At 39.1% G+C, this 25,595-nt stretch overlaps 1 protein-coding gene across 2 annotated transcripts in view; it reads right to left on the bottom strand.

Annotated features, from left to right (window-relative positions):
- LOC132824481 (uncharacterized protein KIAA2026-like) overlaps positions 1 to 25,595 on the bottom strand; it is a 97,917-nt gene that overhangs the window by 58,073 nt on the left and 14,249 nt on the right. For both annotated transcript variants that reach the window (XM_060839057.1, XM_060839067.1), the window contains exon 2: positions 14,973 to 15,173. In XM_060839057.1, the coding sequence (XP_060695040.1) occupies positions 14,973 to 15,173 (201 nt within the window). The remainder of the gene's footprint in view (positions 1 to 14,972; positions 15,174 to 25,595) is intronic.

Raw genomic sequence — 25,595 nt, 5'->3', positions numbered from 1 at the left:
GATGGCCTTGGTTCAGGAGATCAGGGATGTACCATCACTTTGGGTGGAGATTAGGGAGTAGGAAAAAGTAATCACATGTGCGAGTGATCCATAGGTGCTCAAATTATAAACATAATGTAGGATAAATCATACAAGAAATAATATTGAGTGCTTATTTTAAGAGCACTTTCAACTGGAAAAGTTAGACAGGCTATAGATGAAAAATTCGTAGAATGGTTTTGAGATAGTTTCCGAGAGCAGATCATTCTGGAATTAGCCAAACAGTAGGCTACACTACTTTTGGTATTAGGCGTTCTGACCTTGGATTAAGAGAATTTTCATGTAGCAGTGATCATAATATAATTGAATTTTATATCCTGTTTTAAAGACTGAAGCCTGAGTCAAAGTCTAGTATTTTAAAATTTAAAGGGCAACTAGGTGGGCATGAAAGCTGAGCTAACTGAAGTGAACTAGGGTATTAGGCTAAGAGATAGATAAATGAAGAGCAGTGGCAGACACTTAGAAGGATACTTTAGAAAACTCAGAATTAGTACACTCTTTCAATGAAAAAACCTTGCAAGGAAAGGACTATCGGTGGTTAACTGAGGCATCTACATCAAACCCAAAAGAAAATTGTAGAGTTACACAAAGGTAAATGACAGGTAAGATGACCAGTCAAAATACAAAGAATGGCAGAGAATGAGTAAGAGATTAATCAGAAATAAATTCAAACAGAAGGAGAGGCAAACTAGATAGCAACAGATTCTGTAGGTATTTAAGAAGGATAAAAAGCAAAGTGAGTGTCTGTCCTCTAGAGGGTGAGATTAGTGAGTTAATGTATGATAAACAAATGGCACATGTAATTCGCAAATACTATGCTCCAGTTTTCATGATACAAGATAAAAAAAATTCAGTAATACCTGCAAATCAGGAGGTGGGAAAACGGATCTTGGTGAAATTATTACTAAAGAAATTACACGAAGCAAATTGGCAGAGATATGGATTAAGTCTCCAGGTACTAACTAATTTTAATCTAGGGCCTTGAAAGATGTAGTGAATGAAGCAGTAGGTATGGTGTTAATTTTCGAAAATTTGCTTAATTCTACAAAGGTCCCATTAGATAGGAGCATAGCAAATATAATCTCTCTATTTAAGAAGGAAGAGGGTTTAAAATTAGGAAATAATAGGCCAATTGACTTGACAAGTGTCACAAGGAAGCTGATAGAACTGATCCTTAAGTAGATTATGACTGGGCACTTGAAAAACTGAAAGTAATCTGGAGGAGTCCCCTATTTGTGAAAAGAAAAGCATTTTGCAAAAAATTTATCCTTTCAAAAAATAACAGGTGCTGCAGATGAAGGGGGAGCCCATTGATTTTCAGAAAGCACTTGACAATATTCCACATAAAAGGTTATTGGTCAAAGTAGTTAATTGTACAGGGGCTCCCGATTTATAAACATGCAATATACAAATGCTTGAACTTAAGAATATGATCCTTTACAGGGGAGTAATTTTAAGGATCCAACGTACAAACTTTTCCTTCACCTGCAAACAGCTATTTTATATTGTCCTGCACTGTATTCCAATTTGCACATAAATTGACTTGTGAATGGACTCAAAATAAGAATTTGTTTGCAACCCCGGTGCCTGTATAGAGGTAACATAATAGCATGGATAGGTGACTTTCTGGATAGAAGAAAACAGTATGCAGAAAAGGTTAATTTCAGATTGACATGTGACAAATGGGGCCCCATAGGAGTCCACTTTGGGCCATCAACATTTTGCAATTTATGCCAATGACTTAGTTGAGGGCATTCAAGGTATGGTGGCTAAATTTGTAGATAACAAAAAAAAGTTGTATAACACATTGCATCCTCATGTCATCTGCATAGACTAGTGTAAATCAGTTAAGTGACTGCGCAAATATTTAGCGGTTAGAATATAAGGTGGGAAAATGCGAAGGTGTTCATAGTCAGGAAAAATAACAGCACAGTATTACTCGAAATGAGAACAACTGCAGAACTCTGATGTACAAAGATCTAGATTTTGCTGGTACAAAACTTAGTATATAGGTGCAGCACATAATCAGAAAGGTTAATGAGATGCTAGCTTGAATGTCAAGATTGACTAAACACAAAAGTAAGGATGTTATGCTTCACTTGTAAAGGGCATTAGTGAGACCACATCTCTTATACAGGTGGTTGTGTGAAAATACAACAGCTGTGTTCCTCTGCAACCTTGTAGAAAATTGCGCTGCAGAAGATCGTGAATAGAAAATTGCTATGTCCGTTTAGTAGAAAGCTTGCATTATCCAAACAATGTCCACAATTCAATCACGTTACAGCCAATTCGCACTGACTGTTTTGGCTTACTTAAGGAAAGATGAAAATACATTGCAGGCAGTTCAGAGGAGGTTTACTGTACTGATAGTTGGAATGAACAGGTTACCTTATGCAGAAAGATTAGACAGACTGCTGCTGCTTTCACTAAAGTTCAGAAGATTTGATTGTTCTTTAATTCATACTGTAATCTTATCCACAAGACATATAATTCTCCACAATGCATTCTTCAACAAAACTAAAACAATGAAGCATCAGCTCCCCTGGGGGCTGTGATAGCTTACAGTGTACAACAGAGAACTAAAATGTGGGCTTTAAGTTCACCTCCACCATGATCAAAGTACTCTGTCATGCTACCCTAAGCAAAGTAGTTAACAGACACTTCTACATCTAGGGGAAAAAAAGTCCAACCATCATGAGTTTGTTTCAGGTACCATTGCATTTTGACTGGCATGGCAATCAAGAACAAAGTCAAGTGACACAAGTTTATTCTCCACCTTGTTTATCCATTATGGTTAGAATAAGATGGCTCTTTTAGTAACGCCTGGTTTGTTTTAATTGTTTTCACTTTGCTTAGCTTCACATTATAACTGTTCTCACATTTTAAGAGTAGGAAGTTATTGTGAAACAAATAACGGTACACAAACAAATTTCAGACAAGACACTGAATCAATATTTGTAAACGCTATCCTTTAAAACTTCATAGAAAATATTAAAAACATAAATAAACATAGTATGCAAGTAATTAATACCAAACATTTATGTAAATATGGTTTGTGGGCAAGTGCCCATTTTTATTAAGTCTTTCCCTGTCATATCAGTTTCAATCATCCAAAATTTGAGAATGTTGTAAAGCAAAACTGATTGCCTTTAGATCATTGATATTATTTGAAGATAAATTATATGCCAAATAAATGTTAAGAGCTTTGCAAATTAGTTCTAGAGCAGTTCTAATATTAAAGTGAGGTGGTGGTGTAGATTACTTAGTGTGGAAACTGGACCTTCAGCCCAACAAATCCACACCGACCCTCCGAAGAGCAACCCACCCAGACCCATTCCCCTACATTTACCCCTTCACCTAACTCTACGAGCAATTTAGCATGGCGACTGTGGGAGGAAACCCACTCAGACACGGGGAGAATGTGCAAACTCCACATAGACAGTTGCCCGAGGTGGGAATTGAACCCGGGTCTCTGGCAATGTGAGGCAGCAGTGCTAACCACTGTGCCACCGTGCCGCACCATGTAGTAGCATTGACTAATGGAATAGAATTCCAGAACCCCACACTAATGTTCCAAGGACAAAGTTTAAAATTGCACCATGGTAAATGGTGAAATTTGAAGTGGTCACTTAATTTTCTGTGTAACCACTAGCAGTTATCATAAGAACACATCAGGTTCACTAATGTCATTTAGTGAAAGAAGTCTAAATCTTAATTGGTCTGGCCTACATGTGACTCCAGACCCAGAGTGATGCAGCCGACTCTCAACGACTCTGAAATGGTCAAACAAGCTGCTCAGTGCCAGGACAATTATGAATGGGTAACATCTACATCCCCCAATTCATAAATATATTGGCAGTAGAAAAAGCTGCTATTGTGAGGCCGCAGTTGTTTTCTATCAGTAAACTATCCATAAATAAAAGAGATCAAGGACTGGGATTAACAAAATGGAGCAGGAGAGGTCAGCCTACCTGACAACTTCCTGAAGTGTGCAATGTGGACTAAAAGAAATCAATATTTCAATATTGATTACACAAGACACCAATTTAGCAGTTTTTCTGTTCATCTTCCATCAATATCTGTACCAAGACAAACTTTAATGAATTTGCGTCAACAAAAAAGTGGCTTGGGTAACTGGGAAAAAAACTTAAATTTTTTCTTGATATGCACACTTCACTCAAATGAATAGAGTGAGATGTAAAGCGTTTAAATCAGAGCTCAATCTCCTTAATGCTATTTTCCTATTTAGGTCTGTAGCCCTTAAGATCATTTGTTACTAGAAATCTACTAATTCCTGCCTTGAATCTGCTCAATGATTTAATCTCACAGACCTCTGGAATTCATAAGACTTACCACCCTAAGTGAAGAAATTCTTCATCTCAAGCTTAAATTACCTGCCCCTTGTCCTGAGATTGGGTCACTTGGTACTAGATTCACAAGCCAAAGGGGACAACCTATCTATATCAGCCCTGGAATGCCCTACAAGAATTTTTTAAGTTTCATTGAGATCATCTCTCATTCTTCAAAACTGTAATGAGTATATACCCAGCTTTCTCAATCTCTCCTCTTAGAACAATCCATTTATATGAGGGATTAATATGGTGGATTCCTGTTGCACTCCCTCTATGACAAATATGCCCTCCATATTTTCCAGAAGCAACCCAACTAAGATTGATAACATGGTGAGGGGAAGGTATTACAGTTTCTCCAACTAAAATGTTGCACTCATACTTGCATCGTCTACTATAATTGCTCATTCATTATTTACACGCTTTCTACAATTTGAAATTTAAGACATTTCATAGATATTTGAAGTTATTTTGCAACATGATGAGAAGACTGTTTTACAACACTTCAAATGCCATGAAAGACAAGTTTAAATTAGCAGTTCACCTTTTAATGAACGATAAAAAGACAATTTTTTATCGACTCAGGTGCATGGATTTTTTTTACTAGTACTTTGCATGAAAGATAGAAATTCCACATTTTCCTATGATAACTATAAATTTATATCTTAGCTCTTTATTTCTTTCTCCTTTTTAACTCCCTCAACCACAATCACCTGCCCATTAACATCTGGCTAGACCCCTCTGTCGATCTGCAGAGGAGAAGATTTTTAAAATTTCAAAATTTCAGGGGCATGGATATTTGATAACAAGACTAGTCTTTGTTGCTCATTGCTAAATCACCCTTGAACCGAATGGATTTACAAGTCATTTCAAAGGGCAGCTGAGAGTCAACCACATTGTTGTGGCTCTGCAGTCACATGCAGGCCAGTCCAGCAAGGGCAGATTTCCTTCCCTGCTTGACATTAGGGTTCCAGTAGGGTTTTCACAATGATCGATTGTTATTATGGTCATCATTACTCAGTACAAAGCTAGAATTTATAAACTTAATTTAAATTCCACAGGCTGCATGGTGAGATTAACTCATACCCACAGACCATAAGCTTGTGTTTTTGGATAAATGTTCAGTCACAGTACCACCATGACACTATTTCCCCCTTCACTTTAGCTACTTTAAACACAGCCTGCGAGGACTCAAACATTTAAGAAAATCTGCTATCAATGTTCATTGCCACATTTATTTTAATGATCACATGAACCAGAATATATTTGAGTTACCGGACGCTTAAAAAGTAATTCCAAAAACAATCATAACAAAATTCTGCAGTCCTATCATTGTCATCAACTTGCCACTGGCTACGACAAAAAAAAGAGTCATGAGTATCCCCATTCTGAATGATGGCAAAGCAGAGTTCTACAGTATTTTGTGAACACCTTCACCTGGAAATGCCAGGTCTGTGCTCTCCCTGCAATCGAGACCTTCTCAGAAGTGATAAAGGAAGTTTGAGATTACTGAATGCACCACAGGCTATGGGTCCCAATAACTGCCCTAGTAATGAAGACTGGTGCTCCATAATAGGTTGCACCTTGAACTATGCTTTCAGTCTAGCTACACAGTGCTGGAAGCTACTTAACCTGGAAAATTGCTCAGGTTTGTCTTGTTCCAAACAGCAATCTCAATTTTAGTCACGACCATCTCAAACAAAAATGAAAATTATTGGAGAAACTCAGCAGATGTGGTCAAAAAGCAGGAGTTAATGTTTTGAGTCTGGTGATTCTTCATTAGCTCTGTGTCCACACAGATGGTGCCAGACCAGCTGGGTTTCTCCAATGTTTGTTTTTGCATCAGATACCCAGCATTTGCCATTCCTTTTATAACATCATTACGTTTCCAGTCTACCTACAATTGTTAGTAAAATAATGGATATGGTCAAAGTGCTTTTAAGCAACATTTACTCAAACCTACTCAGCAACACTCAGTTTGGATTCTACTAAGATCACGTAGTACCAGATCACGGATCTCAACTGGATAAAGAAGCTGAATTCCAGGCTTCGAGTGAGTATGAGGCTTCTCTTAACAAAGACATTTTTGCTACAGTATAGCACTAAGAAGCTCTAGCAAAACAGAATTCAATGGAAATCTGGAGAAGAACACCCCGCTGCCTCGATTTTATGAAGTGCAGAAACCAAGAGATTTAGATTGGTGGATGACATTTATCTCAGATCTGGGACATCTCAAAAGGACTGCCCGATTCACCCTTCACTGCTTTAATAACCTAACCTCAAACCGAAGTGGGGACATTTGTTCATGATTGCAAAGTGCATGGTATCATTCACAACTCCTCAAATACTGAAGCAGCCTATACTTGCATTTGGCAAGACCTCAATAACATTCAAGCTTAGGCTAATAAGTGGCAAGTAAAATTCAAGCCACACAAGTGGCAGGCTATGATCACCTCCAACAAGACAGCCTACTTGATCACCTTCCCTTTAATAGTATTATCACCAGTCGAAAAAGGTGGCACTGGAAAAGCACATCAGGTCAGGCTGTATCAGAGAAGCAGGAGAGTCAATGTTTCGGGCACAAGCCCTTCATCAGAAATCTGGATGAAGGGCTTATGCCTGAAACCACGACTGTCCTGCTCCTTGCATGTTGCCTGACCTGCTGCGTTTTTCCAGCGTTACCCTCGTCAACTCTGATTCTCCAGTGTCTGCAGTTTCTCCTCAGTTAAAAATCACAACACCAGGTTATAGTCTAACAGGTATATTTAGAAGCACTAGCTTTTCGAGCGCTGCTCCTTCATCAGGCTGTTGTGGAGTATAAGATTGTAAAACACACAATTTATAGCAAGGGTATACAATGTGATGTAGCTGAAATTATACATCGAAAAAGACCTGGATTGTTTGTTAAGTCTCATCTTTCCGACTGAAGATGTTGTTTGCAGTTCTTTCATATGTAAATCGCATAAAATTACATTCTCAAGTGACCTTTAACAATTGTGTCATGTTGACCTAAATAATGTATTTAAGGTGTAAGCTGCCCTGTGTGAGGCTGTTTATGCCACAATGGTCAGACTGATTCTAATTTTAAAAATGTCTGTCTCCCGAGGAGGACATTGAGGTTCCTTGCTATAGCACGTCAGAACTGGCAGTCGATGAGTCGAGCATCGTAGCCTGTTCTTATGAGGGATGCATGACACTCAACTCACTGCCAGTTCAGACGTGCCACAGTGAGTAACCGTTATGACCTCCTTAGGAGACAGGCACATGTTGCAATCGACAGGGTACCCTTTGTTATCCAGTACTTCCCAGGAACTGAAAAGCTACACCATGTTCTTCACAGCCTGCAACACATGATGAGTGAGGATTAGCACCTTGCCATGACCTTCCCCACACCTCCACTTCTTGCCTTCAAACAACCACCAAACCTCAAACAGATCATTGTTTGTAGCAAACTGCCCGGCTTTCAGGACAACACCACAACCTTATCACAGTGGGTGCTGCAAGACCTGCCAGAGTGTCGACACTGATACCACCATTACGTTGGGAGACACCTCCCACCACGTGCATGGCAGGTACACATGTGACTCAGGAGAAGTGAGGACTGCAGATACTGGAGATCAGAGCTTAAAAATGTGTTGCTGGAAAAGTGCAGGAGGTCAGGCAACAAAACTCATGTGACTCAGCCAATGTTGTCTATCTCATATGCTACAGGCGAGGATGCCCTGAAGCAAGGCCAAGCACAGAGGCAAAGGCAATGGATGAATGGATACCGCACAATAATCAACAGACAGGCATGTTCCCTTCCAGTCAGAGAACACTTCAGCGGTCCAGAACATTTCACCTCGGACTTTTAGGTGACCATTCTCCAAGCTGGCTATGGGACAGACACAATGAAAAGTGGCCAAGCAGAGGCTGATAGCCAAGTTTGGGATCCATGGGGATGGCCTCAACTGGGACCTTGGGTTCATGTCACACTACAGGTGATCCATTACACCCCACACACACACTCCTACAGACCCATACACTCACGCAGACCCTCTCTCATACACTCACACATACATTTTACTTTGATCAAAAACTGCATGAATCCATGTAAGATTCTGTAAATCCATTCGTCAGATTAGAATCAGTCTGACCATTGTGGTACACACAGTCTCACATCTGAACTGCATTATCTGGGCAGACATGACACCAATTATTAAAGCTCACTTGAGAATGTAACTTTTAAATGTTCTGTGATTTGCATATGAAAGAACTGAAACCAACATGTTCATTGTAAAAGATAAGAGACTTAAAACAATCCTGGTATTTCTCAATGTATAATTTGAGTTACATCACGCTTTTGCTATAAATTCTGTCTTATGATCTTACTCTCCACAACCACCTGATGAAGGAGCAGCGCTCTGAAAGCTTGTGCTTCCAATAAACCTGTTGAACTATAACCTGGTGTTGTGTGTTTAACTTTGTACACCCCAGTCTAACACCAGTATCTCCAAATCATTTCTCCTCAGTATTCTCACCATAAACCTTACACGAAACTTCAGGTCATCCCTGATGAGAAAGTTAACTGCATCAATCATACAAATATTATGGCTAAAGGAGCAGGTAAGAAGCAGAGTATACTGCAGCAAATGGTTCATTCACCTTCCAACTTGCTATAGTCTCTCCAGCATCCACAAAGTACAACAGTACAATTGAAAATTCTCCACTTGCCAGAATGATTGCAGCTCTAACAACGTGTTAATATTCAGAATCTGTTTGCAGTCACTTTACAACTACATGCCTGGAATGGTCATTATGCACATTTATTTCTATTTCAACTCATCCATCCTGATATGAAAGCTGCATTCATTCTTTTTTTTGTTTTTTTTGTCAATTTTCCCAACTCTGACTTACTTCTTGGTTCAATCTTAGGTAATCTTTTTTCCATATCACTCCTCTGCATAGTCACCTTGCCCTGTTCTTTCAAATTTCCAAATCCTCCCTCAAACTATCCCCACCATGCTCCCCAGTCATACTACCACCAACACTTTAAAGCCCTCTGTACAGTCAAGATATTTGATTAGACAGGACAGGTGTGAATACAGTTCAGACAGAGGCCATCATAGTGGTATAGCTTCTTTTCTCCATCAATACTGGTGCAAGTGTCCATGGATCAAAGCCCATTTCTCTCACACCAATCTTTGAGTCACAAAAAAAATCTTAAAAGCAAAAGAATTCACTGAACATTTACTTTCCAAATGATAGTGGTTGCAAGGCAGCAGTTGTAAGCTGCATTTTGCAGATCTCTTGATTACAAAGTCCTAGATATCATTTGAGCAACTTACCTGGTTGAGTTGCAATAATAATGCACGGCGACTGCAAACTCAAAAGCCTGAGAATTGTATATGGCAGAAAGGGCAATTCAGACTTTGAAATCCCCGACCATCTGTGTGACCTCACACTATACTAGGAGTACGTACCCATGAGGTGGAATACTGTGGATGATGAAAATCAAAAATAAAGTTCCCTTTGGCCTCTGATGTCTGTCATTCAACCTTTCCTCCACTCCAACACAGACCTACCATTTTACTTTCCTTCTACCCATGTCGTTTCTCAAACCTAGTACACATCTCTCACCTATTCTACTTTCTCAAGAAAGGTCACATATCTGAGACTTGAACTGTTTTTCTGTCTTTACAGATGCCACCTTTCCTGAGCTGTATCCAGCACTTTCCAAATGCACCAACTTGTTTATTTGAAAACGCCCCATAAATATATGGTATAATTTATTTGAAAAAGTTGACAATCATTGAAAATTTTAAATGCCATTTCAAGTTGAGCCTTAAGTGTAATGGTGTTACAAATTAGAGGGAAAACAGTATGAAATTTCTGACACTAGATGCCATTTAAACAGATCGAGTCGGAATCAAGATAGAATCCATGACAGAAAATTCAGATGCAGATACTGTTGAAATTTGCGCAGTGTTATGACCAAACCAAGATCTTTTGAGGTCCTATCAATATGTGATCAAGTTTTCTTTAAGATCAACTAAGGCGTGTGTTTTTGCCACATTATTTATGTTTTAACCCTGTTTCGAACTTCCACTGCGTTTGAGATAACAAAAATGCGGAAAAATATCTGATGCTCTTCCTCCAACATACTTTAAAAAGAATCAAATCGCCTTTGTAGGTATTTTCTATTCAACCTGCTCAGGGATATTATTGCACACTTCTTGGAGCAGATGGAGTTTGAAACAGGACCTCCTGGCTCACAGGACATTACCACTGCACAAGAGCTCTATTGGTATACCTATTTCTAACTTGAACATTATTGACTTGACACGATTCTAGTTCTAAGAGGATAAAAAACCACAACCTTTTTCTAAAAGCTGAGACAGCAAGAGACTTAAAGGATCAAAATAACAGGAAAATAAACCAATGTGTGGCCATGAGTTTAGAAGCATATTCCCAAGCAGCATACCACTTGACGTCTGATGATAAGGAAGGGAATGTATTGAAAATCATTGTTACAAGGAAGGCTGTCTTTCATATCACTCAGGGCTTGGAAGATAAGTCATTGGATCTGGGCTTCCTGTGTTTGCAGGCCCACTAACCACATCTTTCTCTTCTCCAACATTCTTCTTCCTTTCACCTTCCTGATGCTATATATAATAGGTTAATGCAGCACAGAAGGGAGCCATTCAGGTTCACAAGTCTATGCCGATTCTTTTGAAATAGAATCCAGTTCTACCAAGAGTGTCTACTCCTCTCCTGGTTTCTTCCTCTTTTTCCTGCAAGGATTTATCCAATTGTCTTTTGAACATTAATTTATTTGTATCCATAACCATCACAATATCAGGGACAGGCTGAATTGCAAATCTTAACCGCTGCATTCTAATGTTTTTCTTGTGTTACCTCTAGTCCCTTTGATGATCAAAATAAATCAAATTTTGGCCATCTGATGGTAGATCTTTCAGTGATTAGAAACAGATTCTATTCATTCTCGAACATGTTATAATTTTATTTATCTCTATCAATCCCCTCAGGTTTCTTGGTTCTATGTAGTTTCTTAGAACTGTTCTAGCAAAGTACATGACAGCAAAGAACTGCAGATACTGAAAATCTGCAACATAACTAGGAAGTGCTTGAAATATTTAACAGGCTCGGCAGCATGCTTCAGGTCTATGGCCTACACTAGCTCTTATAAGAAGGGTCACTGGCCTCTGCTACTCTGCTGCAGGCATGCTAAACATTTCCGATTCACCCCATTTCTACCAGAGTAAAAATAACACCCTTAACCAACTTGCAGAAAGCAATCAGACTTCTTGTGAACCTCTCATTCCCCATAACACCAGCTGCCTGAGATCTGCTTTAGTATCCTGGCACAACATTAAATACGAATTTCAACAAGAAATTAAGAAAACAATTTGCTGTGTAAGAGAGAGAAAACAAAATTATTAAAAATTAGTAATAAAAATTATTAAAAACTGCAAAACAGAAGAGCTAACTGTAAAACCAATCGTGACATTTCACTTGAACAGACCTTATAGAAGAGGTCCTGCCTCCTGGCCACTCATTAGGGAAGAAGGAAGATGACTGAGTCAAGCTAAAGAATTGGGAATGAATAACACATCTTTGGTGGTGCACTCACTGAGCTGATCTCGGTAGAATTGACAAGCATGTGAGGTTCTGAGACTGGTTTGCTTTAAACCTGGGTTTTCTTTGCCTCAGATGTAGAAATAAACTGCAACCAGAACCAGTATAGATCTGGACTTCACTCAAGGCACTGGTCGCTTGGAAATTGTTCTAATTAAACTGCAATACCGAACAAGAAGCTGCAAAAAGAATTTGGCTGATCTTTGCACCTCTCCTATAGTTTGCTCAGGAACCCAAAGTTTACCAATCAGAATCAGGTCATCTTTTTCTCTTACTGACAATACTGTACATGTAACAACTGTCAGCATTTTACAGTTTTATGATATATCATTGATTATAATGAAAATCGTACACAATTTGGAAATGATGGCATTATTTCCAATTTCTTCTCATTTCACAATTTTTGGAAATTCAACTAATTTTCCTTCCTCCCTTTCAGCAGTTTCAAAATGATAATTATTTTCAAATTTTGTTCTTCCAACAAATTGTGCCAAGTGGTTTCACTGTATTAGGGATGCACACCTCACCTGCATCAGTGTGGTGCTGGTTCAAGGCAGCTGCCAAGTTACACCCTCTTCATCAAAACTGTTTGTGGTCTGGAGGGTGCTGGCAAAGGACTAGGAGAGGGGGTTTCATTTGTACCATTAAATCTATTAATATATCTCATTACATCTACCAAATTAATGGGCCGCACCCAGAAGCTTAGTATCAACTGCACATTCGTACTGGTAGATATGACAGGTTGGTACAGGGCAATTTACATGCATCATATGACATTTCTTATAGGTTTGCCTCCACTTATAAATTTATAAGGAAGGAAACATGCATTTGGGAACTCCATCAGTGATGGTGCTGGGTTCTCACACCAGCAAAAAGGAAGCAATACATGCAAATTAAAAAAAATCACGACATTACAAAGTTCTCTTTAGTCTCCAAAGTACTTGCAGTTAAGCAACCTGGACATCTATTTCACAGGGTGCAATGAACATTTGATGTCCTCAATACCAGAACAGCAGGAAATTGCTTGACTTGCTAAGTCCAAGCACCCTCCCCTCACCATAAACCCCCATAAATTAAGATAGTATTGAAACAAAGTAATCTATTTATCAATCACTGAAAAGTACACTGAAAAGAGTACAGACATGTTCCAATTCAATGGCTGCCAATTACCACCTCATATTTGGGTACTCAATGATTAAACACAGGTTTTAGTTTCCACGTAAGACACACCACAGCAATAGATTCAAATCTGAGGGCAGTTGGCAATTTTGGGACAGAGCAGTGAGAATATTTAAGACCAGAAAAAGTCCAAGTCAGTTGTAAATACTCCCCCAAATAACCAAGTGATCTCAATAAGGATAGTGAGTTTATTGAAAACAGTTAACTGTCTCAAACCCGGAAGTCAGTAGCTTGATCAATACATTTCACAGGTTACAACTTAACATGCAACATCTCAGTTCATTGCCTGTTGCCACCTTTTTTAAAGGGAAAAAAAAATTCATTATGCAAAGCATGGGCTAAGCAATGGAGAATGCCCATTCAGAACAGCATTATTTACTAATAAAACATACCAGTATTACATTCACAGAGAATGGGATTAACTGATGTAAACCAGCACATGCAGCGATACAACAAGTTAACTGACTGCCCCTGTTAAAAATATGAAGTTCTTAACATTGGAAGGATAAATCTCAAAAACAAATGACAAGCTTTGAAATGCTGTTTTGCAATTAATTAACTTTCAGAAATCTGAACTAATTTCTCTAAGTTAACAAAAAAAATTAGCAAACAAACTTTGATAACCATATCTGAAGTCTATTTGTTTTATAAAAATTGCTTGTTTTAAAGCTATCTCTATTCATAAATCAGAATGAAAGAGAAGAACCGATGTTGACAATCCATCAAAAACAAATTGTTGGAAAAACGCCAATCTGGCAGAAACAGGGTCACTGGACTTTAAATGTTAACTCTGCTTTCTCTCCACAGATATTGCCAGGTCTGCTGATTTTCTCCAACAATTTCTGTTTTTATTTCATAAACCTGAATACTTGTTTGAAGCATACTTACAGTAGCAATGTTTTGTGCATACAATTTTTGAAATTCAAACTCTTTGGTAATTGAGTTCTGAGATAGCATGGTTAGGAATCAAATAAAAATCCCTCATGGATATACAAATTGACAGCAAGTCCTCCAAGGTTCATAGCTGGTTAGACAAAAACTCTCTTATCACCCACTTTATGTTAAGACTTCAAAGTAAAAAAAATACTTCAAGTAGAACAGGATGAACTTCACACTTTGCAGAATTACCATTCTGTCTAATGCAGTTGAGAGTCAAAACTTGATCCTTAAGGTGAAATACATTGTCAACCAGTACTATACATTACTTTGAATTCAATCTATAATTATATGATAATTAACACAATTTTATTGCTATTAAAGAGCAACCGCATAAGTTCTTATTTTTAATAAAAGTGCAGAGAGAACAGTGAAAGCAATAGCCAGACAAAACAAAAAAAAGGGGACATTACTCACGTTTTCAAATTAAGAGGGGAGTCAGAATTTAGAGTATGGTGCTGGAAAAGCACAGCAGGTCAGGCAGCATCTGAGGAGCAGGAAAATCAATGCTGCTTGGGCTTGTGCCCGAAACGTCGATTCTCCTGCACCTCAGATGCTGCCTGACCTGTTGTACTTTTCCAGCACCACACTCTCGACTCCAAGCTCCAGCATCTGCAGTCCTCACTTTCTCGCAGGGAGAAAACATTTGCTGTATGTATGCACATATGGATATGGAAGCAGAGACTTCTATTCAAAAGGGAGCCAGGCAAGAAAGGAAATGTAAAAACTTAAGAAGGAGGCAGTGAAATGATTTTGGAAGAGATTGCTCCAAGTAACAAGTTGTTATTACCAATCCAGGGTTAATTTCCAACATTTTGTTGAATATCTTACCTCTTTTCTTCCCTTGCTCGCTGCTGTTCTTCTTGTCGTAAAGTCTGAATCATTATGGATTCTGTAACACCTGTCGACATGCCTCCTAAACTGCGGGGTATAGAACGTCGACGAGTAGAAGTGCACAGGGCTCCTCGCTCCTCTTCTATACCATAACGGCCTTTTGATGTTACCACGATGGTTGTCTTCTCTCTTAGTGGCCTTATACACAAAAGAAACTGCAATCAATGATGCAGAAATAGCAGCACAAAGTTGACTTAAGGCATTAATTATGAAGAAAGTCATCCCCTTAGGCTTATTAGTGTCAATGCACAAATTAGGCCATAGAAACTACTCATCTCAAAACTTAAAATTTTTATCACAAAATTGTTCCCATGAGACTGCCTATAGCAACAAATCAAGGGCTGCGAAAAATTTGCCCAGGTTCACATGCTGCTCAATTAATAGTCACAAAAATGCCAATATGCATATCCTGTGACAATATTCAAGAAAAGTGAAAGAGATTGGGTAAAAAGTAGACAATTTTGAGCAAGATAGATTTTGGCATATTATGTTGATATACAGTGCCTTTTCTTAAAAGGAAGCTGGAGGGCATGCTCAATAAAATGAGAAACATATATTCAAAGATTCAATATATTATTGCAATACTACGAACATAAAAAATGTTGCTCAAATTAAGGCAATAGAAAAGAAACACTGAAATTGACAAGTTGATTTGCACTAGACCTTTTTTCTAATTCCCCCAATTTTACTGGGCTTGTATTTAAAAGTGAAAAGCTCTAGTGAAATGCTGGTTACAGGAATAGGACTTGGGTGCCAATCCCATGGCCAGGATAGCAACCATGCTGGGTCATTTACAGATTTTTACTGAAAGCATCAGCCTCACAGCGACAGCCTCTCTGTATCCAATCCTAGTAAATGGTCAGGTAAGAGAAAGTGAGGACTGCAAATGTTGGAGATCAGAGTCTAAAAGTGTGGCATTGGAAAAGCACAGCCGGTAAATGGCCAGTTTGGTACCCAGCCAGTAAACTACAGGTTAAGAGGTTTCAATCCATGAAGATAAATGAACAATAAAGTTAGGATATCATTTTCCAGGCTTTAAAGAGGATTCTCTACCTGCATCTGTGGACTCAGACAGAAATAAAACATAAGCAAAGTTTCATAGACTGTGACAGAAGCAGCTGTACAAGACCAGGTCTAATCCACCACTGTAATTCTGATGGAAGGAGGACTTTGATATTCTTTACATCACTTTGCATTCTGCATTTCCAATGATTCATGATGTCAATAATTTGACTGAAGTCATGAACCACTGCTGTACATTACAAAGGTTCTACATGTTTGTCATTGAAGGAAAATTTATTTGAAATATCAACACTTGTCAGCTTGTATAGAGTGAAGCTTTAGGATACTACGTTTGAAGTTTTTGTTTTAGTTGTTTTATAGTCAGTTTTTAAGATTGAGTTAAGTAGCTCATAAAAGGGAAAATAATATTTGAAGAGGCTACCCAAGGTAATCTAAGTTCATAACAATTCAAAGGTCATCAGGAATAGGTGAGAAATGGAATATGGCCTCAATTGAAGAAGCCACTTTGGCCCTGGGCGAAAGACAAATGGCATACTTCTGCTGCTAATTCACATGAATCTATAACCTACCCAGATCAGACATGGTTAGTAAATGAAATACTATGGGTTAACCCACCACAATAACACGGCAAAGCTAAGGAACAATGAAGTGAAAGTATTTGTTTACCATTTTTTATGAATAGATGCAAATAAACTTCAAATCATGGTATCAGCACTTATTGCTCAGACGTATTTTCGAAAGTGCATTTAATGAAATATCAAGATTCTATATAGATCAGCAGGAAGCTGAGTTTATGTACTACGACTGATCACAAAGCTTATGATGTGGATTTCCATTACATTGGGACAACATATCAACCCAGCATTCTGAATAAATTTCAACATGAAGACTGCTGCTAATAATGCATACAACACATACATGATAATACTTATGGAAAATTGACTTGTTCTTGGAGCTACCAAATTTCGCTACTACATACTTTTCTTGGATTTGCAAGAGATCAAGTAATAAAAAGACTCCCTCAAGACATCTTCACCAGGCTACTTAAAATAAGAGCCTCGCACATTACTTCTGTTTTGGTTTCACTAGGAGAATTGGTAAATATTATATAAACGTCTTTTGAAAAATAGGCTCACACATGAACTGAAAGGAATTTAAAACCATTTAATATTTCTTCATTACACACCAAGGGGATAATAAACCATATTAAATAAACATTAATTTAATCAACAAAACCCAGTCAGTTGGCCAGGTGATTTATTTGAATGATATTCCTATTGCTTCTGTTCAAATTCTTTCATTTTACTTTTTAAATCAGAGCACACATCCATTCACACTGAAAATATAAATTGCGATATTCAATATTTTTTCCTGCCCAGGTCTTGCCCCTACCCTTACAGGATGTAAGCTTCTCACCAAATCACAACTCTCAGGATACCTGAGGGCAAACTGGTGCACGATCTTGCCTTGGTTGTGAGAGAAATGCTACTTAAAATGTGAACTCTTCCAAAGTTACATTGACACAAGTGAGTCATGCCAATGAAACAACAGCTTACTGACAATTGCAGACACAACGAAATTTGAAGGGTGAGTCCAGCAAGTCAGGAGCAGTAACTTTAAATTTCTGCAAAATTCAAAATTTAGTAAACTGTAGCAAGTGTCCAAAATAATACTGCTACTTTCCAAATCAAACTGTCTCTGCACATTGCCTTTGGGTTAAAATTTCCATTAGCTCCCATACCTGCAGCTACATAATATTTCAGTGATGGGAGAAATCCTACAAAGTGAACAGCTATACTCGGTCAATCCACTTAACAGCGGATGTAACGGAATTCAAGTATTTATCCAGGCAACAAATAACCTTGCAGAGACGTTAGCATTGGAGATAAAGTATTTATAAACTAAAAGCATGATATGAGTACACCAAAGCTTTATTTTCAAATTCCATTCTGCCAATACTTGTGAATTTTTTTCTGTATTGACAAAGAGAAAGGTTAGTGCAAGGACAAAGAATGGAATTCATATCTCACAATTATCACCAGTATAATTTTTTCAGAAATCAAATGTAATGCAGAGGTGAAGCTCCTTTTACACTGCTAAGTGATGAGACTCAGGACTATCGCAGAAGACTGCCATCTTTCATTACAGTACTCTAAGTACTTGTTTTTCATCCTTGGGGCCTAACAGCATCAGTTAGTGCCAAACCACTGGTACTGTGCCAATAAGGATTGGGTCAAGCTGGTCAAACTCATTTTGGTTCGCATTTGCTTGTGCCAAAGGAAAACAAAAACTGCATTAAAATTCTTTTAACCTCAAATTAATAAATAACCCTGATTTCAAAGTGAAGAGACCCAAAAGTATTCATATAAGGCAAGCTTAATAAACTTATGGAGGGAAATTACAATTATCGCATAAGCAAGGGGCTTCCGCCTTGGGACACTCCAACCACACGGGATCAAAGTAGATTTAATCAGTTTCCTCAATTTCCCCTCCCCCCACCTTATCCCAGATCCAACCTTCCAAATTGGCACCGCCCTTTTGACGTGTCTATCTTCCTTCGCACCTATCCGCTCCACCCTCTTCTCCAACTTATCACCTTCACCCCCACTTTCATCTACCTATCGCATTCTCAGTTCCTTAGCCCCAGCCCTTTGCCCCTCCCATTTACCTCTCAGCCCCCTTGGGCCAACCCCTCATTCTTCATGAAGAGCTTTTGCTCAAAATGTCAATTCTCCTGCTCCTCAGATGCTGTCTGACGGGCTGTGATCTCCAGCATCTGCAGTCCTCACTTTCCCCCTTTTATATTATTAAGGCAACCAATCTCAGTACAAGTTTCATCAAGAATATAACACTGAGTGGTCCATCTGAAAAACTAAGGGTCATCAGGTCTATCTTTGTTAAAACGACTAGCTTGTTGCTATTCTGGTTTTTGATTTTGTTGGATGAAATCAGAGCTACAAAGAGTATTACATGATCAAATTGAGACAAAGATTCAAAATTCATAGGTGACCCAAATCTCCATATATTAACTCAAAGATTAAAATGCTTTGCAACTCCAAGTCTAATTACAGATGCTAAGACTTTGGAGAGAGCACAAATTAGCAGCATAATATCAGGGATAAAAGAATTCAGTTACATGGAAAAGTAGAAATGTTTCAAGATTTTTGTTATCACACAAAATGTTTCAAAAAACTTGCATTTTATGTGGTGCCTTTCACAATCAGGACTTTATAAAGTGCTTCACAGAAAATGAAGTACTTTCTCAAGTGTCACTGCTGTACTAACTTTCAAAAGGGATATATAGTATGAATATGTACGAGTTAAGGAAAAATGCTCATGGGTATGGTGAAAGGTTAGGAATGTGGATCTAATGGAACACCACATTTACAGTTGTAGCATAGATACAGTAGGTCAAACAGTCGTCATCTATTACGATTCTCTTACTGAAACTATTTTTGCCCAAAATACACCTAATACCTGTCAAGGGCCATGTGTCTGCTGACATGTAAAAGCATTCCCATATTAAAAGATATCCCACACAAGGCATCCCAGAAGAATATAACCACCTACTTACACACCACCCTTGCAGTAATCGGCGAGAGGCAACAGGACAGGATTCAGAGATCTGCAAGTCCCTAGCTTGGCACATATCAGTGGTGGTGCCTGCCTCAGTCATTTCACTCTTGGAATAGAAACAGAAGACCATTTTGGCAACCTTTTTTTCACGGCTGAGCAGTCCTCTTCAGAATTTACTTTGCTCACTCTGCATGAAGGAACTAGAAAGGATACCCTGAAAATAGTTAATTCCAACATTAACCTGGCTGGAAACCTGTGTCCATCAGGGTCATCCACCCGAATATCAAAGTCAATCTCAAAACGTGGAATATACGAATCCTCATGGATAATTAGCAAAACAATCATCTGACCCTTGTTGCCTATGAAATCAGGCACTTCAACATTTGATATCACTGCCCCATACAAGACTCAAGGTAGCAAAGGACAGCAAAGGGAGAGGGTTGGCAGTGGTTACACTTTCTTCTGAAATCCTAAGGATCAACCCAGGATGTATGGAATTATATTCAAGATCAAGAACAAACTCAACAGACTCACAGAGCTCAACAATTTCTCAGGACTTTCCTTCTATAACTTGCCAAGAACCAGCAGGCAACAGTAATAGGAGTACCTTTGCACCAAGCCGTGATGCCACAGATGATACCAAAGGAGGTTTCCATAAGACATAGGAGTGGAAGGCCATTCGGCCCATCGAATCCACTCCGCCATTCAACCATGGCTGATGAGCATTTCAACTCCACTTGCCAGCGTTCTCCCAGTAGCCCTTGATTCCTCGAGACAACAAGAATCTATCAATCTCGGCCTTGAAAACATTTAGCGTCCCGGCCTCCACTGCACTCTGTGGCAATGAATTCCACAGGCCCACCACTCTCTGGCTGAAGAAATGTCTCCGCATTTCTGTTCTGAATTGACCCCCTCTAATTCTAAGGCTGTGTCCACGGGTCCTAGTCTCCTCGCCTAATGGAAACAATTTCCTAGCGTCCACCCTTTCCAAGCCATGTATTATCTTGTACGTCTCTATTAAGTCTCCCCTTAATCTTCTAAACTCCAATGAATATAATCCCAGGATCCTCAGCCGTTCCTCATATGTTAGACCTGCCATTCCAGGGATCATCCGTGTGAATCTCCGCTGGACACGTTCCAGTGCCAGTATGTCCTTCCTGAGGTGTGGGGACCAAAACTGGACACAGTACTCCAAATGGGGCCTAACCAGAGCTTTATAAAGTCTCAGTAGCACATCTCTGCTTTTATATTCCAACCCTCTTGAGATAAGAGACAACATTGCATTCGCTTTCTTAATCACGGACTCAACCTGCATGTTTACCTTTAGAGAATCCTCGACGAGCACTCCCAGATCCCTTTGTACTTTGGCTTTACTAATTTTCTCACCATTTAGACAGTAGTCTATGCTTTTATTATTTTTGCCAAAGTGCAAGACCTTGCACTTGCTCACGTTAAATTCCATCAGCCATTTCCTGGACTACCCTCCCAACCTGTCTAGGTCCTTCTGTAGCCTCCCCACTTCCTCAGTACTACCTGCTTTCCATTCTATCCTGGAACCTATTCACCAAGATCCCTAAGGAAGATAAAAATATCTTTCTGGAAGACTTCAATGCCAGGGTTAGAAAGGACTCCCAACTCTGGAAAGGAACTATTGGAATGTAAGGAGTCAGGAATTGCAACTCTAATGCGATTCTTTCCCTCACCAACACAATGTATTGCCAAAAAGACAAGTTCAAGACTTCTTGGAGATATCCAAGAGCAAAGCACTGACAACATGAGCATCTATGACATCATTTGATCCCAAAACCAAAAGAATGTCCTCACTACCAAAGTGATGATCATTCCGACGACTGCTGGACATAGGAATGGATGAGCAGTAGTCTATGACTATCACATACCATCAGAAGAGCTGAAGATGATGAAAGCACTCAGAAAAAAGTTCAATATGGAGTTGGTTCAACAGCTGAGCAGACTAACGAACTTCCAACAATGCCTTCGCCAAATTCTTTAAAGACTCATTTTAATGGAATGGAGACAATCTGCAAAGAGTTGAAAACAGCCATAATCTCCTGCTGCAAAGAAACTGTCTGCCACAAGACCAAGAAACACGCTGATTCAAGAATGACCACATCGTTCAAGAACGCTCTCCATTCCTGGCAAAACAATATCACGAGTGAGTCAAATAAGGAGATCTCAAACAGCAAAGGTGAAGTTACAAACAAGAACTGGGAAATCAAGGACCAAGTGTCAAAGCAATATACACAGCCAACACCCTTGGGCTCAAACTGATGTGGTGTGAAGATAGAACCCATTTGAGAGACAGAGGAAACAACCAACAGAGAGAACACCTGAAAGAACTCCTAAACTGTGACACAATTGTCAATGTGTGCATGTTTGAGCAAATTCCCCAACTCCCAATCAAAAATGATCTTGGACTTCAACCTAGAATGGCAGACGCTGAAGCCACCATTAGACACAAAAACTGAAAGAGTCACAGGAATACGAAGGCTTCCGCTGTAGTTTTTTAAACTTGGAGAAGCAGACCTTGTCCCCTATCTCCTTCATTAGTTCCTGAAAATCTAGGATAAAGAAGAAATCCCTGTAGGTCTCAAGGATGCTGCCAATGCCATCACCTTCAAGAAAATAGACAAAGTGGACTGTGGGTACTATCGAGGAATGTCTCCACTCTCCATCGTTGGAAAGATCACTGCCGAACACCTCTCTAGGAACCTCAGTCTGGGGAAATCCTTCCTTAAAGTCAGTGTGCCTTTGATCATACTGTGGAACTTGAGACATGATTTTCTTCAATCTGACCAAGGTTTCTGCATCAGTTAATCAGAAAGTGTAATGGAAGGGCCTGCCAAATGGCAGCTGTTCAGAGAAATTCATAAACATCCATCTCCTCCACAACAAGCTGTCAGCGACTGTCCTCAATGATAGTAATATGACAGAATATTGAGGTCAAACTGTGATGCGTCAATGTTTCCACCTTTTTTTCTATTTTCATTGCCACCATTCTTCAATGTATCAAGAACAAGTTTCCCGGTGATCTGTACATGGCCCACAGGATGGACAGAAACTTTTCAAGTTTAGTTGTTTGAATCAAAGAAGAAAATATTACTGACCTTGCTTGTGGAAGTTCAGTATGCAGGTGACATCATCATCTCTGCTCTCTTTGAAGAGAATCATCAAGCGTTGCTCAACACTTTCATGGAAGCATACCAAACAATTGGTCTCAACGTCAGTCCCAAGATGACGCAAATTCTTTACCAACCTACCCCAAGTTAAATTCCAGTCCAACCCTCCATTAAGATCAATGGAGGAATTCTTCCAAGCTGAAACGCTACCTCTCATCTAAGGCAGATATCAATACGGAGATTCAGCATCACACACAATCTGTGAGCACTGCCTTTGGATATCCAAGGATGAGAATCGTTGATGATTGTTACATCCGTGCAGATACCAAAATCCTTGTGTATAGGGAGTCATCCTTCTGTCTCTTCTCTATGGCTTCAAAACTTGAATTACACAGAGACTACTGCATAATTCTTGAGAAGTACCATAAACACTGGTTGATGATGGATTCTCACATCAGTTGAGAGGACAGGCATATTAACATCAGCGTTCTTAAAGCAGCCAACAATTCAAGCATTGAGATCACGATCACCTGAAACCAACTCGGCTAGCCCAGCCACATGTTTAGGATGCCTCAATTCTGACTGCCAAAGTAAATCATCTTCACCAAGCTCAAGGAAGGGAATCAAACAAGAGGAAGACAAAAAGGAAGCATTTCAAAGACTCCCTGAAGGCTTCCCTCACAAAATACAATATAGATTTCATTACATAGGAGATTCTCCCTCAGAAGAAATTGAATTGGAGGAAGCTCCAGTATGAAGGGACAATTCTTTAAGAATACCCATTGGCAACACGAAGTATAAAAGGAACCAGAGAAAGGAATGCCAGTGATTTCAAGGCCAAGGTCCAATTCCAACTTCCAGAAACATCTGCCAGTTATGTGACAGGAGATGCAGCTCTGGAATCTGATTCATCAGCCATACAAGGACCCACAGAATCTATGACCAGTGACACAGAATTTCCTAGATGGACAATCAATGTGCAACTTCCAATGAGATACAAACAGTTGCACAATGGATTTCAACATTAACTCTACATGAAACCAGCTTCTACTTACATAGACTTAGCAATCATTTAACATAAGTACTGTCAATTGATCAGCACTAAGCAGCAAAAATGGACAGATTTTTAAAAAGGACTCTAAGCTGTAAACAATTCTTCAAACATTATGACCACTAAATCCCAATTCTTAATTTGACCTATGCTTTGGATAATGAAACGGAAAAAAAAGTTAGGTTTTTAGTTAAGTAAATTCTCCTACAGAACTTCAACTAAGTTGGCTAAATGGCTGGAGTGTGAAGCAGACTACCCTTGTCTTGGTTGCAAAATGGTCATGGAAACCTGCTTCTTCATCTCGCTCCACAGATTTTGTGAAGTGATGTCTCTCAAGCTGCACAAACAACTGTTTCTCTCTCATGGTGAGATATGGCTATCATTTACGGCTAGTTATTTAGTCAAGGGCTTGTGGTGATGGGATTAATCCAGGTGCTGTCAAAAGGACAAATGAATCACAAAGACACTTGTCAAAGTCATCCAGTGGGACTGAACAGCTAAGGAGCAGGGAAGCAACTATAAGCCAGAAGTTTATCCTGGTCAAATGGCCTCAGGGTACACTGCCCACTAAGTGGCATTAGCAAAATGGAGGAATGAGGCATTGTCCCCTTCCCCTGCCTCATTTGAAGCAAAACGCTCAGAGACCATAGTAGCTTTAGCTTCTTCATCTTTATTTCGGGCTCCGGAGGGACAGAGAACGATCGCCCACATGCACAGAGAAATGAGTTCATTGTCTTCTCTGGAACAGCAGTTTCTCAGTGAACAATATAGTAATTTTATAGAGGGGAGCATCCAGATAAAGCAATATACATATTAATTGGGTGACCGTTACCATCAATGATTATAATAGCAGAGATCAAGCCCTTTACTGTTATACAATGAATGGTCTTAACCTTGTTAACTGGATTCATACAATGGATACTTTCCCCCTTGTTAGCTGACCTTGTATACTGAATTCTTCCAATATTGTTAAATGGCTGTACATAATGACTGCTTTTCCACCTTGTTAACCCATTACCCTTGCCTCCATCACCCCACTGTTAACTGTAAATTCTTATCTGATCTGAGTCATGCTCAGCTGAACCTCCCATTTCACAAAACTCAGAACTTAACTCTTTCCCTGCCTGCATATACCCTATACACATTCTCAGAGGGATAGTGAAAAATCATTCTTAAGGCCAAGAGTCTAGAGACCTGGGGTAGGGTGAAAATGGAAGATCCTAGGAAAGCAGGAGACATGAAAGATGTAAGCTAACAAGACAGCACAACAAACCTAGAGCATCTTTGAATATTAGACATTCTACGAACCAACACAATAGAGGACAATTTTGCTTTACTAATTTAAAAAAAGGTAGCATTAACACCTGCAAGAAGCAGACAAAGAGCAAAACAGAGCAACAAGAGCATGATTAAAACCCATTACAATGGATAAATTTATAAAATCTACAATGAAAAGTTTCAGCAAAGAAATAGAAATGCAACTTGTGTATCATGCCAAATACCACATGTAGGCAGTTTAGCAACGTGACAGGTATAGATTGAGGTCATATTAAAGCCCAGACATCAGTAGAAAAAATAAAATTCAGCTAGAGAGAAAGCAGACTTCGGCCTGGGATGCATAAGCCACCAGTACAGTAGAACAAGTGACCTCAAATTGCAAGAGAAAATGAATATCAGAACTGCGTTAACCATGACATAAGATGCAGTTAAGCAGAGTATCATAGTCATAACAGGTGATTCCAAGAACACAAGTGAAAATGAAGAATTAAAGAA

Source organism: Hemiscyllium ocellatum, chromosome 2, assembly GCF_020745735.1.
Source record: "Hemiscyllium ocellatum isolate sHemOce1 chromosome 2, sHemOce1.pat.X.cur, whole genome shotgun sequence".
Lineage (NCBI taxonomy): Eukaryota > Metazoa > Chordata > Chondrichthyes > Orectolobiformes > Hemiscylliidae > Hemiscyllium > Hemiscyllium ocellatum.
The sequence above is the reverse complement of the archived record's forward strand: the minus strand, read 5'-3'. Positions and strand labels throughout refer to the sequence as shown.